This window comes from Meleagris gallopavo, chromosome 1, assembly GCF_000146605.3.
Source record: "Meleagris gallopavo isolate NT-WF06-2002-E0010 breed Aviagen turkey brand Nicholas breeding stock chromosome 1, Turkey_5.1, whole genome shotgun sequence".
In the NCBI taxonomy this organism is placed as follows: Eukaryota; Metazoa; Chordata; class Aves; order Galliformes; family Phasianidae; genus Meleagris; species Meleagris gallopavo.
This window is the reverse complement of record NC_015011.2, coordinates 32,477,061-32,495,936: the sequence shown is the minus strand read 5'-3', so window position 1 is coordinate 32,495,936 and position 18,876 is coordinate 32,477,061. Positions and strand designations below refer to the sequence as shown.

The 18,876-nt window shown below is 36.0% G+C and overlaps 1 protein-coding gene across 2 annotated transcripts in view; it reads right to left on the bottom strand.

Moving 5' to 3' along the window:
* Positions 1 to 10,489, bottom strand: part of MON2 (MON2 homolog, regulator of endosome-to-Golgi trafficking) — a 56,447-nt gene extending 45,958 nt beyond the window's left edge. Inside the window, exons 1-7 of one of the 2 annotated variants that reach the window (XM_019612957.2) lie at positions 10,402 to 10,489; positions 6,363 to 6,490; positions 5,555 to 5,686; positions 2,978 to 3,107; positions 2,332 to 2,429; positions 1,571 to 1,696; positions 626 to 820 (exon numbers count right to left, since the gene is read on the bottom strand). In XM_019612957.2, coding sequence (XP_019468502.1) covers positions 626 to 820; positions 1,571 to 1,696; positions 2,332 to 2,429; positions 2,978 to 3,107; positions 5,555 to 5,686; positions 6,363 to 6,449 — 768 coding nt within the window. In that variant the 5' untranslated portion in view covers positions 6,450 to 6,490; positions 10,402 to 10,489. The remainder of the gene's footprint in view (positions 1 to 625; positions 821 to 1,570; positions 1,697 to 2,331; positions 2,430 to 2,977; positions 3,108 to 5,554; positions 5,687 to 6,362; positions 6,491 to 10,401) is intronic. The other variant, XM_010707696.3, reaches the window with a different exon arrangement.
* Positions 10,490 to 18,876: the final 8,387 nt, after the last annotated feature.

Here is an 18,876-nt window from a genome sequence, read left to right as displayed (position 1 = left end):
ACAATTACACTTCAACAAGCATTTACTCAAAAAACATGCAAAAACCATGCCTAATACTCATAGTATTGTTTTGACAAGATAACAGTACATATGCAATTGTATTAAAGGCTTTTAAAATTTTTCAGAGATATTTCAACAAAATAAATGTGCTACAGTAAACAAATGTAAAAATTACAGTAATTTTTTTTTTTTTTTTTTTAAGTTAAATGCCTAACAGTTAGGAGGTAAAGAACAGTTGAACATGTGTTTTTTATGAACATTCTGTCAACAGCTTTAGCAACAGAGGTCCAAAGCCTCTTAGTAATTACTGACAAAGCACAGCAGTCAACAATATTGAAAGCCAGGTAAACAATATAAGATCAAAACTGACTTAACCAAACCAGTCAATTACAAAAAAGATAACACTTAACCTATTCTAAGAATTTATGAAAGTCTACAGTTAACAAAATCATGTGTATCATACAGGTAAACACAAATATCTATAAGAGAAAGATGATTTTTACTTTTCTTCTTTCAGTACAAGTCAACGTTTCCCAGCTATTAACTTATGCTATTATTTACCACAGCAATGGCATATACATGGCAAAACAGGATTGCATAAAGAAAATTTGAATGCATTTCTTACCAGCAAACTGTAAAACTGCTTAATCAAAACAGAAACTACTCTCAGCAAGCGCATACAGATGGGGAAATATGGTTTTTCCACTGGTGCTGGGGAAGATGATGTGCTAGAACCTTGTCTGAATTTTATATTTGGGGAGAAGAGCTTTATAACGAGAGGGCATACTCTTTCTTTAAGAAGAAAACTGAATTCTTGATGCTGAAAGAAAAGAAAAATTCATGTTCAAAACAAATTATTAACAGATATTTTTCAATTGCCATCAGTAGCACTGATTATGCATCTTATTTACATGCACTATTAAGATCAGGGACTCTGAAGTCATGTAAATCCTGGCATCAGTTAAATGTTAATGAAATGAAAAGAGTGACAGATACTATTGTAAAGTTCCCAAAAAGCATAATGAAATCACACTCTCAGGTATATATTTGCACTCCTCTTCCTATATCTTGTGAACAACAATAGTCTGCCAGTACATCATTTTTTACATATTAAGCTTCTTAATTTAGACAACATCTGCTAAAATATGCTACCGTAAGATTATGGTGCCTTAGTATGCAGTAGATGCACACAAATCAGAGTTATAATTGCTTCTACTTTGCAAGTGTTGCAAAGTCAATGTTCTCATTAAGTTACACAGCTCAATCATCAAAAGTTTCATAAATAATTCAAGATAGGAAAATACAACTTCATAGGGGATACAACTGGCAAAATAAAATATGAAACAGAGCAACACGTTCCACAGAGTGCACAAACTGAATGTGATGGAAAGAAAAAAAAAAGGTGGTCAAAAAGCACACACTACTTCTCCGTCAACTCAAAGATCAAACATGTAATAGTCTGTTTCTTTTGAAAGTGTTATTCATGCTAAATTAAAGACTTAATGATGTGTAAATATTACTATACACGTGAAGAAAAGACTTCCTAATTTTCTCTCTGACAACTACTCACTTGTAAAAACACTTGTGGAAAGTCATTGAGGACTGACTCAAGAAGTTCAAGGCCAAAAGTTCGGGTCATTTCTGTCATACCAACAAGCCAGTAAGGAGCATCAGCATTAACTAACTGACAAAGATCCTTAAAAAGAAACACAGTAACATTTAGATTTTCTTCAGAGTCCTTTGCTGTAATAATTTCCTGAGTCTACAACAAAATCTACACACACTGTATCCTTGGTAAGTAATAATTTCAAAGCAATTTTTCCTCAAATACATCTTTTACTTAAGTTCTTATGCAAAAGAAAAAAGAAATTATTTATTTTCTGGTATCCTTGTAGTAATTCGGTTTGTTCTTGCCCTCAAAAATACCTCAAGATTAGTGACTTGCAAAGCCAAGGTATTTTTATTGGCATGCTGAATACAATTTTTACTTTTTGTTACACATTTTACGTTAATATACATTACTAAAGACAAAAAGTATAATTATGGTAGCAGTGTGTGGCTAAAGCAAATAAGAACTTCAAACTAAATGTCAACATGCATACTTAAGATTTATAATAAAACATTTTCTTACACCACTTTGTCTTCATTTTCCAACCATCCCTCTCGGATACAGCATATTATTGCCAATTATAATACATACATACAAGAAGGCCTGAAGCTCTAGTTAAGGACCTCACCAATATGCCAAAAAACAAATATCTGAAATTTCTTACAGAGACAGAGAGCACCCAATCATAACTGCAAATGTGTAAGCATATGCTGCCCAACTACCTGAAAAAGCATATATGCATCTTTAGCACATGGCTTCAGTGTACTGACAGATCTTCTGTTACTATTTCCTTGAACTGCAATTGGCTGTTCAATAATGTCTGTGTGAAAACAAAAATCAGTTTTGTGAACCAAGGAACTGTTCAAAATCAAGTATACATTAAGTGTTCTCACAAAGAGGTTCTAAAAGAATGGCCAGGTAATTCTTCAACAGCTTATTATTTCTACAGAAATAGAGATTAGATGGAATACCACAGATCATGAATACCAAGCTCTTCTTTACAATAAATGCCCTCTTTAGAACCACTATTGTGGCCTATTCCACGCTGAGTGTTCTAAGTTATCTTCACTTTAAATGGCTCCTTCACCCCAAACTCCTTCACAATACTAACCTGCAGATAAGCTCTCACACTTGGGGAAAAAAATAAAAAAAAAAAAATTAATTTCTTATTTTATATCAATCTCTCTATATAGTACTGACTTGGATTGGCACTGAGGATTTCATCACTCGTAAATACAAGTCAGTTTACAAAAGACCATAAAAATGAATAATGCTTATGATCTCTTATAACGTTATCTGAAAAAGATAAACATTTGATGTCTGTTGAAACAGGCTAAAACAAGCAAGCAGAGGAAAAAGTATGCCCACCTTTGTATCGTTCATCTTCAGCAACCACTCTCTCAAACACCACAGTAACTACCTGTCGCACTGTAGCTGCTGCAGTGTTATTTGTGATATTATCTTTTGTGAAGTGCAATCGAAAGCAAAGTACAATTGCCTGAAAATAAATAAATAAATAGATCACCTCACAGCAGTAAATCTTCATCTTTTAGCTAAGTCAAGATAGCTGACCGGGGAATATTTTCCACTATCGTTTATCAAAAAGTTGCCTGAAAATACCTTGTTCAATCACTTTAAATTTGAAGAACCAGAATAACTTTTATGGATTATTCTAGCCAAAATTCTCTTTAGTGATCCTCCCTAAAAGCAAACTAGAAGTGGTAATAACAGAAGATGCTACAATGCACCAATAAAACAGTAACCATCATACTGAGAATACACAGTAATCAACTACATAAAACAATTTGTATGAACATTAAGGTCAATAAGGACATCAGGGTTATACAGTTAATTACAGAAAGGTTAGGCAACTTCAAAGCTAAAACGTAAATAACTTTACACAGTTCCTCTACTATATAAATCACAGCACTTTAATAACCACGTTGGCTGGGCTGCTATCGCTCCTCCAAAGGTGCATATTTTGATGTGCCATTGTGCAGGCAATGACCTGAATATTGTTTGCCATTGGATCTGTTATTACATCTAACACATAATTTAATACTTAATGGTCTTATAATGAATTTTGAAGATTAACATCTGCATGTGTGGTAAAACCTGTATTTCTTACTCTTCTACCTTTATTTCATATCCTTGCACTTTCATGAACTTCAGCCACACCCAGGTACGGTGCCATATGCTGCCATACAAGAGTCAGAATTTTCTTTTACTTCCTTTTTTTTTTTTTTGTAAACCATCTATGGACTCCACTTAGATTATGCAATACATCATACTCTTCTGGACTTTCGAAGAAAGTTGCATTACTTGCAGGTTAATCTAACTGCAAGGTGCATATTAAGGGCCTCTACAAGAAGGTTTACCAGTAATTTTCATAATTTCAATCATTCAGGCTGAAACATGAATATTTAACACACATCTGCCTCAAACTCATTTTCTTCATGAACTTTTCAACATGGAAAAAAAACCTTTCCAACAGTTCTCCAAATAATCTTGTGGGGAAAAACAAACAAACCAATCAATTATTTTATTCATATTAATTCAGGCTTATATTCGACTAACTGAGAAACTCTAGTGATTCCAAGCCTTGGATAAAAACATGAATATTGCTGTGTCAAAAATATTTTTTTCTTGTCTCAGTCAAAGCCTACCCAAAATTGACCATATAGTTCTAAAACACACTAGTTTTCATTTTGCTGTAAACAATTTGTTAGCAGTACAGCAATTAGATTTTCTAGTAATCATAGTATGCGAACATTTGCCTCCCTCTACAGCCTAAATTCAATCTATAACATTACCACACATTGCTTTAGAACATCTGCTACTGAGAATCCTACATTCTAAATGATAAACATTTTCTTCAAAAAATATTCTTTTGCCCTAGAACACAGCATCTAATATGGAAAATGAGCTTCATGTGGAATAAAGAAACACGTTGGTGATGTAGAGTCTTTGCCATAGTGCAAATACCCAAGACAAAAGGGACAGACCAGCAAATCCTCCAATCCTCAGTAAATTTCCATTCTACACATTTTTCCATTATCTTTCTGCCTTCAGCAGACCTTTATAACCCAGCTTTCATTTCTTTTCATGTTTTTCCTTTCATTGCTTAGATTAATAACACTTTTAGTATCTACTCATCTAACTGCCTGAGAAGATATTTCTTCAAAATCTGAAGGAAAGAAAAACTCAAATCCCTTCATCAGAGCAGAACGCCTTAAAAATATTCTTGAATTCTGTTCTCTCAAGGAAACACAAAACTGTCCTATATTAAACCAACGCACAGAAGGGAAAGAAAACAAATATGGAAGTTTGCAATGATCTGTCAAAAAAATTCCTTACGTTAAAAAAAGAATACATATATAGAATCAAGAAATCGAGCTTCATAATTTGCAGATGGGTATGACAAATATAACGAGATCAGAATACTTTTTTTTGTTTTGTTTTGTTTCAGCTGGAACACAATATCCAAAGCAGTACAAGTTTAAAACTGTATCATAAAATTATTTCAGTTCTGACTGAAAAAGCAATAACTGCACTACTTAAGTGGTAGATTTAAGGCAGGGTGGGGGGCAGCTTCTAATATTTGCTGCATTTGTGACAGCTTAAGCTGTGCTATGTGCACTTATTTCAGTTTGAACACATAGAAAACAAATTTAGTAAACCAGAAGAATAAGCATTACCTGGTGTTTTTTATTTAATGTTCCCATTAGGTTAGGAATTTTTATAGTGGAGGAATTAAAAGACAGAGTGAAAAGGAAGATAAAAGAAATCCTATTTTCAAGGTTCAGTATAAAGCCAACAAAGAGTCAAAAGAATCAAGGTATCTCCCTCTTCTTCCTTATTTCCAAGAGCTTTATACATAAAACTTCTTCTCAGATTTCCTCTTGGATATTATAAATACTATAATTGGCACTAACATATACTTACCTTGGATAGTGCTTCATCATGCACAACTGTATTGGTTGTTAAAAGAACAAGAACTGTCTGAAGCAATTTAAGTTCTTCAAGACTATTTTCCATCAGTTGCCAAAGCATGTTTATAATGTTTCCTGCAGCAGCCTACCAAAAAGAAATCATTTTGTGTCAATAATTATGATGTTTATATTTCGTTTATATCATGTGTACACCTGTCAGAATAGCACTTTCATAATCATATATAACTGAATATCACAGAAATCTCTTAATGTGTGGTCCAAATTCAAGTGGGTTCTTTATTTTCTGTTCATATCAGAGAAATAACAGTACAATTTTATACTATGCAAACACAAATAAATATTTAAATATATTATTTTCACTAACTTCTTAACACACTTAATGGCAATGCCATAATATATCACCTCATGTTGCAATAAATACGTATACATTTATTTTATTTTTAAAATAACACGCAACAAACACAATATAGAGCGTTTTCACATAGAATAAATTTCATGGATACAGTCTTAACCAGCTTTATCAGTGACTGCTCCTGTGCTACAAGAAAGCAAACTTAAAGTGCTTTTTTTGAATGTTCACAAATTACTTCTAGAAGTTACTATTTTTCTCCGCATTTTTTTTAGCGATGAAAAAGGTTTTCTTTGAAATTACATTTTTAAATCAAAATGAGCAATATATTTTGCAAACTGTGTTCAGTGTAACATAAAGAGCCTCCACAAAAAAACCAACTCATCTTCAGTTTGGGCTCTGTGCTACTCACATTGAAACACTTAGGAATTTATGTAAAGACTGGTCTTACCTCTGAAACAACTTCATGGGACATGAGTCTTTGTATGGCTGCTAGACACAGCTGAGTGATCTTTGGTTCCTTTGTTCCACAACCCATGAGAAAAGGCTGAACTACCTCTGAGCTGTTCTCTTTCAATGCTTTTGAAAAGAGACATGGCAAGAGTCAATTTTTAATACTTTGAAGAATACAGTGCAAAATCTGTTAATCATAGCTATTATGAAAATTTAATCTCCAGTCTTGGAAATCTGGGAGTTACTTCTGTACCACAGGGAAAAGCCAAATGAAGAAAGGCAACGGGCTGCCAAGGCACGCCTCCATAACCACCATTAATGCTCTAATTCCAAATATCTTCTATCCTTTTTCAACATTTTGTCTTTGAGCAACATTCCAAATCCAAAATGTCTACTTAGAGCCAATTTGGTTTGTTACAAATTATAAGATTCCACCTACACCAAAGCTCTCGCTGTCTGCACAGCGCTGACCACTCTCTTTCCAGGAGCCTTTTCCTTCTGCTCTGCATCACCTCAGAATTGTATTCAAAAGCAATACAATGTGTGGCACAAGACATGCCAAATACTTGAAAAGAAGAAGAGGAGCAAAATGCCATCAACAAAACAGCTGGAGAATCCTGGACACGTGTCCTGGATACACACACCTGGCTGTGAATTTTTTAACCAGTGTTTAAATGTGAAAGGGTAGCTTCCTAAAGAGAAGTATTTTCATGAAAATTACAAGTTTTAGAAACTTTTTTTTTTTAAGGAGATAAAACTTCACAATTAATACAACATAACACACTGACATTTTAAAAAATGTTTTCCCCGTAAGAGCATTTCTAGAAATAAGAGCTTAGCTTCATAAAATTAAAAAAGAAAATATTTCTGAAAGATCAAAGCAATGCACACCCAGACCAATGAATGCTTTTCTGCTTCCTGTATAGCACTGTTGATTCATGCAAACTTTTAAGACTTTAGCTCCACATCCTTATTTCAGATACTAAAAATATCCTCGTGGCTGACAATTGTGAAGAACTTACACTAAATGTCATTCCCATGCATTCTAGCTATCTCTAATAACAAACATGTTTAGAATACAAATATTACCACAAAGAAAGAAAAAATACATCCTCACATAAAAATGTGAAGTTTATCAATTTTATAATCTTTTATTGAAGAATTTGAAGTTTGGCTGTCATGAAGGTCTATTATTAAGTATCACTATAAACGATTTGAAAAAAAGCCCAAACATCAAGCTACAAAAATGTATTTTAATGATATTTTAAACCGAAGCACATGACTGACAAGTTTCTCTGCAAAGAATAGGATACCAATTTTTATAAGGCAGTAGCTTGTATGGGTAACACCGACACATATACAGTCCAAGTCAGCCACTTCGTGCGCAACTGAAAGAGGCTGATCTTGTACCAAATGCCTCACCAAAAATAATAAAACATCAGCATAAATGTGAATGAAGATGTAATTTTAAGCATGTGTCAGCATGAAAAAATGGCTAAGCTGCTTTGTTTCCTACAACAAAGCCAACAGAGCTCACTCACAAGTGGACACGAATGCTTCTTTACTCATACAAATTTCTGACTCACCAACAAATTCAAACCATCAAATAGAAAGAAGAAACATTTTTTTTAAAAGATAAGATAAAACACTTAAGATTCATGACAGAGTTCTGAATGGCAAAACTGCATGAGATTCAACAGTAAATACAGAGATTAAAAAGAAACAAATTTTCTACAGTATTTTTTCTTTAATCCACTAAAATCAACAGGATCTGTACAAGTACTTTTACTTTATGAAGCTGAAATAAACATCTGGTAGATCTAGTTTGGTATCAACTACCACATGAGTTCCAATCTTAAAATACACAAAAATGTTCTTATATCCAGCTGTGCTTCCATTTTGCCATACCAAAATTATGTAAGATTTTATTTAAAAAGACATCTATCATAACGAACCACATCAAAAAGAAATTTGGGGAAAATAGAACTACTTCACTCCATCAGCAAGGTCATAATCTTTTTAAAAGACTTTTAAAAGCAAAAGCATGAATTATCTAAAAACAGAACATCTCAGAGCCACGTGGAAATAATTTCTCACATCTGTCTCCCATGCTATAAATCACAAGCTGACTTCTCTTTGGATTTACTCAAGGTCACATAAATAAACTCCAAAGCACGTGCAGACCGCCAAGAATGAAGATTCTGAAACTACCCAACTTTTTTCAAGAGAAAGAAACAAGTTACATCAGAGACCTCAGGATTCTGGCAAGCTAAATGTATCACCAGACATAGCATTACTACTGTATTATCACAATAAGTTTGTCATTTTAAAATTGCATCTGTTTTCCCAATAATTATAATTCCACACAGTGTATAGCTTCAAGAAAATATCAGGTCAGCTTATTTTAAAAAATCTGATATAGTTACCTGTTTTAGTGAATCAACAGTTTATGGCAAATAATAATAATATCCTAATGAAAATATATTTTTAGATTAACAGAATGTCTGGTAGATGTTAATAAATCATCTAACAGTCAAAAATATTTACTCCACAAGACTTCACAACTATAGTAGTCTTTTTCAGCTAATGTATATGTGCTAACTTCCTTCAAAATAATATTAAATACCAGGTGGGAGACAACAGGGATCTGGATATTAACTCTTCTACAAGATCTGGTTACAACTGATTCTTAAAAAAATAAAATAAAAAATACAGGAGTCCATAAAGAGCTGAGACTGTTTAATGCATTGCATTTAAATTAGCAGGATAATGCGCAGGCACAGCGTAAGTTACCCTTTGTTCCTCAATGTCTCAATGGGAAAAGAAGTCATTACCCTATTATTAAAAGAAACAAGCCTGTACAGTTTTGTTTTGATGAACGAAACAAATTTTAACTACATTCTAGTATAAGCCTTACAAAAGAAAACTAATAACAAAATACAACCAACAATCTGAAGGCGTTCCCTCAGAAAGATAAAGGACTGCCTATCCATGCCTTAAACTAATAATTCTTCACATCTTCCCACTTTGAAATGGAAATTAAAAATATAGTTTTCTAAAATGTAAAGATCTTTACACAGTTATACGTCAAAGAATGTTGCTAGCTTCCCAAATGGCTGACTGGAGATTTCTCTCGTTCATTTGTGTGTTTTGATGCATAGCTGACATTACCTGGCATAGTTTTTCCACTTATGTCAGCATTCATGACAGCAGTAAAAACAAAGAAAATAAACAAATAAAAAAGAGGCATTAAAGTGAAATATTGAGGGATGGGACTGCTATTTCAAATACTTCTAGAAAGTGCCTCCTTAACAACATTTGATTTGCATACCTCAAACTAAGAAGTAATTTTGCATCTATTTCATTTGGACCTTTCAAATAATTGAGTACTGTAAAGAAGTTGGACTACAGCTGGGGCAGATATTAACACAGGGACATTCAAATCTGCCCAAAGATTTTACCAGCAATTGGTAAAAAGCCATCAATTTACATGCTATTTAACACAGCTGAGGCAAGTCAGAGATAACTGCTTTAAGCACTTACAAAGCTGCAACTCGCAAAATATCTCCTATCCCTCAAGGCAACAGTACATCTTAAATTGAATGACCTTGTCTCTGATTAAGATGGATTTTTGCCTGCCAGGTACAAGTCTCCAAAGGCTAGACTCTTACAGTAAACACACAGATGAGGTTCTGCAGAACTCCACACAGAGCACTCAACAACAGCTGTGGCAGTGAATAAGACATGGGGAATGTGAAGCTCGATAATTTCATATTTTTCTAAGTGGATGATTACTTTTTAGAACAGTCACTGAAAATGGAGACCTTGCTCAGGCAGCATTAATATAGCATGAGCATGATACAGAAGTAGAATTTCTCAGTATTCCTTGTTTTTTTGCTAGGTACCTACAAATATAGTATCACTGATACTGCACACACTAAAAGGCATTTAGGATTACTGCACATATCCAGGACGTATCTTTAACATTTTGATCTATAACACAAGCTTGTTTTTCCCACTGCACTGAAAATAATTACCTGCCAAAATATCAGTGTTCCGTGCAGCTATTGTTTTCACTTTTATTATTCCTGATTCAGCAGCCTGTAGAAGGAAAATAAGTAGTTTAGATGCTGTTGCATACATCAATATCTGCAAAGAAATAAACATATCTAAGATAAATAAAATTGTACAGTCTTGAAGAAAAAAAAAATAAAATTGCAGCATTTTCAGTAAGCAGAGTTAATATGGAAGTGAAATTCCTTCCCAGAACAGTACAGATAGAGGTATATTTGATGGTTCTGATTTTCAGAAGGCAGTTTTCATTGTATTATTTTTCAGTCTTATGAATGCAAAGAAAAGTCAGTAGCAAGCAAAAAAACAAACTGGCAAGCAGTTTGTGTACATCCTCCATATGTGAAACAACTCATTTGATGTATTATAACTTGTCTCGTTCATCAGGTTGAAATGCTGAAGGAACTGAGAACATTAGTAACAGTATCAATGTTTAATACACAACACTTGAGCAATTAAATCCAGTTAATAAAACTGACATGGTACACAGCACATGAATTCTATCACTGTTCTTCAAGTCAGGTAGTAGCATTTTCAGTTTGTAAGCTAACACTTTTACTAATATTTTTGGAACAAAATCTAATTTCTCATGCAATTTGTGTCCTGAATTCCCTGTACAAGTTAACTGCATGCAAGTTCTATAAGCCTTCTGTTCCCAACAGTACCCACAGCACTCCCCGACATGACACTCCATTGGCATCAATGGCCCCTGGTCCCCATAAGCAGCACTGTGGTGCACCTCACCACCCTCCCTCCCATGCCAGCAGCCCGAGGGATGCTCAGGAGCCAGCAATGGAGCAGGGATACCATGAATCACTGCGAGGGACCAACTCTCCTCTTAATCATCCAGCACAAATCACCAAAGTCATGCTCTCTAATGCAGTCAAGTCAAACTGAACATTTCATATAGGTGCTTTACCTTTCAAAACTAAAATTACTGGTAAGTTCTGTGTTAAAAATGCAAATTACACTGCAAATGGCTTCTTTCCAGTTTTTAAATTCATTAATACCTCATAAACCCCTGGATACAATTAAGGAAATCTCCATAAAACATTGCATACCAAAATAAACTCAACAGTTTTTCCCGAACAATTGAAAACGTTCCTTTTCTGCCTTTGAAAGTATAAGTGACCCTTTTAATTCTGTTTCATATTTCTGTGTACTTTACACACTAAGCCTTCCCACATTTCCTTGGACTTAACATTCCTGCTCGGAGAACTGTGCTGTCACTGCATGGCACCAACCAGAGAAGCAGCCAGTCTGTGCCAGCAGAAACATGAAAGTGACTGAAGAAAGAAACATGAAAAGCTTTGCCAAAGAGAACCATTTCCCCTCCATCTGAATCCCAATCCAACAAGACTTCCCAGAAAGACAGACAAAGATGACTGCATAATTAAAATATGTGATTTTGAATTTAAGATTTGATAAAGGTTATTTCTCAAAACAGCTAAATTTCAAAAAACGAAACCTAAAATTTCCATGCTTTTTGTTTGTTTCCCAACATAAGCACGGGAAGACTCCATGCAGCCTTACCATCATTTGAATACACCTGTGAAATTCTGGGGAATTACATTAGCTTTGCTGAACAGTGTTTGCACATGAAAAATATTTATACAATAATATCAACAGTGCCTAAGCTAATATACTACATGCTCAGATGAGCGCATGGCAACATGCAAATACATATTCTGCATAATTAAATTGACGAGTGCCAAATGCAGTTTCATTTATTTTAATTATATTAACTTAAAACTTAAGATGGTGCAACACGTTAAGTCGACCCTTGTTCCACTTCAGTTATACGCTGTCAGCTAGTGAGAAGGGGTCTTGTCACAACAAATTGTTCCCATTCATTAATACGAAGGATTTGTCACAGTTCAACTTCAATTACCTTCAAACTAAGCCTCATCAACTGGCAATTGCTTTCTTAGTAGCCAGTAGTGACAAATTCCCTCTAAATCATAGAAATAATAATGCCCACACGCATGACATTCCTACATGCTCCACACTTTGCACAAAGAAGGAAAACAATATTTACAACATGATGTATCCCATTTAGTTGTCTGCTTTCTTTACATAAAATAGCACAGATTATTTTAAAATGACATAAAACAAACTAACAGCTACTAAAGCTTTGACTACTTTTACCACTCAATACAGAAGTTCTTCTTCACAAGACATAGGAATCTCTGTAATCATCCATACATTTTGTTCTCCAATTTCTACTCAGAATTACAAATCAAATTGTTTACAATTAAAAGTTAACTGCACACATCCTATTAAAGAAAACAACAACAAAACACCATACTCCACTATAAGTATAAAAAATAATCACTTATTTACAAAAAAGGACTTGAATTGAAAAAAGAGACAATAGAAAATGAGGCTACAAACAGTTACCTGGTTATCCTATATACATCGGTATAAAAGTAAACTTGGATAGGCTTAGTTTAGCTTGGTAAATAATAATAATAGGTATTAAGTTTGCAAATTTACACCAATGAAAACGTTACTACAGCACTCTACACATTACTGCCCCATTAGAAAGGGATATTTTAATAAAGAGTATTAAGCATATGGCCAGTATCATTCTATGAATTTACTGGTATAACTACAGTTATTTACTTTCATATAAATATAAGACATCTGTTTTAAGCAGTCACCACTTGTAAAAGCAGCATTATACAAGTTTCCATTAGCACCACAGCTAACTGTAGTCGCAAAGAAGCAAATGTATATAATTCCTGTACCATAACAAAGCTCAAGTGTACCTGAAGCCTGTAGTCAATTACATTTCCTTTCTGCTACTTTAACATCTGTGAAATGAGCTGAAATAAAATGCCTCAAGCACACACTGTCACTATTGCATTTTGTTTCATGTTTCTGCTGCAGTAACTGTAGCATTCAGTTTTGGCAGGAGAAACATTGATGAAAAACAGAAATGGGTTCTCAGTGATAACATATATTCAAAACAATTTCATCTGGATACTCCTATTTGCTTCTCTTCAAACAGTCTATAATCTCACAGCAAAATCCAGAAGGACCCTCCAGCCCTCCATTCAAACCAAAGGCACCAGCCAGGTGACAGACAGCCAGCTTCTGCTCGGCACTCTGCTAACACCAAGCAAGGGACTCACACACCCTCAGGGAGGTCAACAACCAGGTAACGTTCCATTTCCAGATTGGTATTTCTACACATAAAATACATGCACACAGACTATAAAGATCTATAACTCATAAATACTAGTTAATATTGGGACTGTTAGATATGCAATTCCACTGGTTGCTGTTGAGGATGACGAAATGGGAAGCCACCAGTACCCGCAGCCCAGTCACAGGTGACATGACGTGTAGCAGATCTGCAAATGATTAGGGACTCTGTAAAAGTTCTCAGATCTAACTGGAATGGATCAGTCTCCATTATCAAAAGATCACAAAATGCCCTGGGTTGAAAAGGACCACAGTGATCATCCCGTTTCAACCCCCCTGCTATGTACAGGTTGCAAACCACCAGACCAGGCTGCCCAGAGCCACATCCAGCCTGGCCTTGAATGCCTCCAGGGATGGGGCATCCACAACCTCCTTGGGCAACCTGTTCCAGTGCGTCACCATCCTCTGAGTGAAAAACTTCCTCCTAATATCTAACCTAAACCTCTTCCATCTCAGTTTAAAACCATTCCTCCTTGTCCTATCACTATGCACCCTCGTAAACACCCGTTCCCCCTCCTGTTTATACGCTCCCTTCAAGTACTGGAAGGCCGCAATGAGGTCTCCCCGGTGCCCTCTTTTCTCCAAGCTAAACAAGCCCAGTTCCCTCAACCTTTCCTCATAGGAGAGGTGCTCCAGCCCTCTGATCACCTTAGTGGCCCTCCTCTGAACTCGTTCCAAGAGCTCCGTGTCTTTCAAGATCCCAGTATAGTTAGTGTCACAATGATACTGGCAGCCCAAGCAAAGAATAGCCATTAGAAGTAATGGCACTCAGTATACTTGAATACATAACCCTGAAATTATTTGGAATAGTGTTTTACTTCTCACAAGCGAAGACATCACAGAAGCCCCACTGCAATGTGGCAATGTGTGTGTACAGATAGAATGCTGGTGGGCAGCTGGGTTGAGAGCTGGCAGCAGTCAGCTGCTCCACAGTGATCCCTATTCTCTTCCCCAGGTGTCAGTGTGAATGTGCTATCCTTCTTTCACTGATAAACAGCACAGTTAACAGCTCCTCCTGAGGAAAATATAACACACAATTATAACTCTGAACCCCTTTCTTATCAGCGGCCCTTTTCAGAAAATGAAAAGAAAACGTCGCTATTTCAGCAATTTTTTAAATGTTTTAGAAGATCTTTTTTAAGAAGGCTTTAAAAAGGATCAACTTGCTCATCCTCAAAGAAACTGGTGTCTCACCACAAGCCAGCATTTATTTTTTTCTTATTTACTTTTCTCTTCTAAACCAAAAATTAAGCACCTGCATGAACATGATTACGTAACACCAAGCAGGTACTCATTTCAACTATGGATTGATTCCACTTCAAATATATTTTTATATGAACTTATAATTAGATAGTATTTTTACCCCCCCAAAAAAAAAAAATTCCACCATTAACACTCTGAATGACTTCGTGTTTCAATTACGTGCAAACTGCTATCTACAGAGGGATCAAACCTGCTGGGAGGTTTGCAGCCCTTTCTCTGCAAGTTTTTGACTTCTCTTTTCTGAAAACAAAAGTGTTCAGTATTTCTGGGAATGCTGGCCTGTGATGGTACTTACATCATATTGTTTGCCACCCGTTTATTAGGATTGGATGAGAGTAACATATATCATTTACAGTCACTTTCACATCTATTATATGAAAAAAAGGAGCAATTTCTTTCTGTCTGTAATTATTTGCCTCTCTCACTGTAACACTAACTCTACATCCAACAGATTAGCTAAGAGATTCTCCTGGCTAAAGTACTGTCTCAATTCAATGTTATTCTGGCTTGCTTTGCAAAAGTACATTCTGGACCATTACTGCACTGCAAAACTATTATTTAGAAAAGGCACACCCACAAAAACTCACACAGTAAATCAGCATCATGAAAGCACTCAAGTGTACCATATCTGTGCAAAAAAGCACTGTAGTTTCCTTCTGTATTCTTATCCTTCTCCTCGGGAGTACAATCCCTACTCAGACCCTTCTCTTTTATATATACTCATTCTATCTATGATTTAAACTGGTGAAATGCTAGTTCTGACTGACAGCACTTTGTACTCACAGGGAATTATTGTATTCAATGATTTAATGTACTTGGATTAGAGCTTGATCACATTCTCCTGGCTTGGAACAAAGTTCCCAGCAGAGCTTCTGGAAATGTGCCACCACCTGCAGAAGCAGTTTCAGAGTATGTGAGTTTAGTACTTAAGCCAACCAGACACATACAAGCCTACAAACCACCACTGATTAGGGTCAAGGCAACGGAGGAAGGTTATTTAACGGACTAGGAAGTGGTAAGCACCAGGGAAATCTCGAAGGAAACCAAGGAATAACAGACAGATTTCCACATCAACTGCTGGTTGAGGTTATGGGACAAGTCCTCCAGCAAGTCATTTCTAGTCACAGGCAGGACAAGAAAGTGACCAGGAACAACCAACACGTGTTTAGCACGAGCTGACCATCGCCTTCTACAATGATCTTATGGCCAGGTAATGGGAAAGCAGCACATACTGTATGCCTTGACTATAGCAAAGCCTTTGATGCCATTCTCTGTGGTACAGTATAAGCCCCCTTACAGTCAAATCGGTGAGGTGTGGACCAGCAGACAATAAAGTGAGCTGATGATTGGCTAGACTGTCAGCTCAAAGAATAATTGCAAGTATTATGAAGCCCAGCTGGTGACAAGTTACTAATGTTTCTCTTCAGGGACGGGCAGTGGGGCTAATTGCATTTGACATCTTTATTAGCAGCCCAGGTAATAGCATAAAGCCTACAGACAAATATCAAATTTGGGGTACTGCACAATACACAGGTGGATTTTTATTCAGAGGAACCTAAACAAGCTGATAGGAACAGCTGGGCTGTATTAGTACAAGTGTAGCCAGCAAGCCAAGGTAAGGGAGTCTTATGCCTTTTGCACACTCTACTCCAGCAACATTCTCACAAGAGTAGCTTCAAGCTCACTAGTGTAAAGCAGAGACTGAGTTGATGTGATAAAGCCAGAGTCCACTAAGACCACGAGGAGGGGTGATGAGCAGGGTTGGAGATGATGCAAGAGCTGCAGAGCTGCACTTGTTCAACCTGAAGAAGACTAAGAGCAGAGCTTGTTAATGCCTACAGCTATCTGATGGGAGGCTGCAGAGAACGTGAACCTGGTTGCAATCACTGCTCACATGTATATGCCTTCCTGGAGTTACGTATAAGACAAAGCAGAGAAAACAATAACTCTCCTTTCAAAACACTTCTAAAAATAACTCCTACAATTTAATTTTTCTGCCACAGAATCTCAGCAATCACACTAAAATAGTATTAGTTTTCCAACAAACTGAATATTTAATTTCAGTAAACCACTTTCACTATCATAAAACCTTCCATCCAAAAGCAGCAGCAGCTACAGTTTTTCAGCTTTATGTTTGGAATTTGTGATTTATGTGAATTGCCAAACAGCTCTATTTAAAAATAATAATCAAAAGAAATACTATACTCTCCACTTTAAAAGTTCATGTACCTTTACTTAGCATTTAAAGACAAGAAATTACAAACAGATGGTCAGCCTCTATTCACATACAAAACAGTTTCGCCCGAGACACAAACAAAACTCATTTGCTTTTACACTGTATCATTATCTACTAATAGAGGAAACAATTAATTCACATTTCTAACCCCAAGAACAGGGACTATATTAGAAGACACCAAACTAATTCCTGCTGGACTTGACTGTACGCAAGGATGGTGCCATTCCCAATTACAGGGGCTCCATGCTGAGGAAAAATAGTAGCGCTAGCTGAACCTGCTTTAAATTTTCTTGACCAATTCAAGATATGATATTGCACGTTTTATTTTTTATATTTATTTTATTTATTTATTTTATTATTATTTTTCAGGCACTGGAACGGGCTGCCCAGGGAAGTGGTGGAATCACCGACCCTGGAGGTATTCAAGGAACATTTGGATATTGTATTGAGGGACATGGTTTAGAGAAAGAGCTGTTGGTGATTGGTGGATGGTTGGACTGGGTGATCCTGTGGGTCTTTTCCAACCTTGGAGATTCTATAATTCTATGATTTCCAGCTACAGTGAAACCATAGTATTTTCCCTGATGTTAAAAGTGCTATTTCACTTGACTGGAGGCATGACTCCTCTGATCCATAAACCTTCTGAAACTGGCTGCAGATACTGCAAGCTGACAGTTCAGAATCCTGAAGGTTACTCATCAATAATGCCAGGAGAGATGCCAGTTAATTGCTTCTGTGCTGATACCTTTGGAGGTACCTCACTTGACATGAATGTAGAGGTAGGATAATGCAGTGCAAACATTTTATATCAAGAGTTTTCATTTGACAATCAAAACACTACACCTCAGCTGGAAAACCATCACATACAAATCAATGGAGCAAATCAGAATGAGTAGCATTCAACAATGATACAGGCAAAAAAAAAAAAATCAAGACTTGATACAGAAAAAACACAGCCAGTTGGTGACAAATTTTCAAGTTATACTTCTCTCCTGCACAGTAAATAGAATCAGGATATATTTTTGTATTATATATTTCAATAAATTATATTTATGTATCTATATACAGCACATGGACACCCTGACATAGCCTGCATCAAGCATTGACACATTTCTGAGTGATCCATCAAGTACAACACAACTGATTATAAATGACTTGAAATTACGTACTTTTGTCACAATGATCATCAATCTACATAAAAATCTGCTTCAAAGCTGCAGATTTTAATTTTGCCTTCAGCTTGTTGATCCAAACAAACTGGGGTAGGATGCTTCTGAGGCACTGGTACAAGCACTGGGTGCAGTCACTTAGTCAGACTATAGGCCTCTGGCAGTAACAGCTCTTTGCTGAATGTTGTTTCTTTTCACCAAGGGCCAGGCAGGCTGGTGGATACAAGCTGGATCTTGAGTTGACAAGAATTTCTGCTACAGGTTTCCTGTATAATTTTCAGGAAGCCATGGGAGGTAGACAGGGATTCAATAAAAGATCAAGACGCACAAATTTATGTATCTGAACTCCCATCGCACTGAAGACAGTTTGAGGAGAGGCTTTAAGAATTAAGGAGCATTAATCTGACCCACTAGCAGGAGCTCTCTGCAGGTATCGAAGCCTGAAACTCTGTATCTGAGACTACTACATGCAGACAGAAGACCTATGTTCTGGACCAGCAGCTGGAAGCCAAGATAAAAGACATTAATGTAGCCATCCATTTGACAGTTGGATTAGACGATCT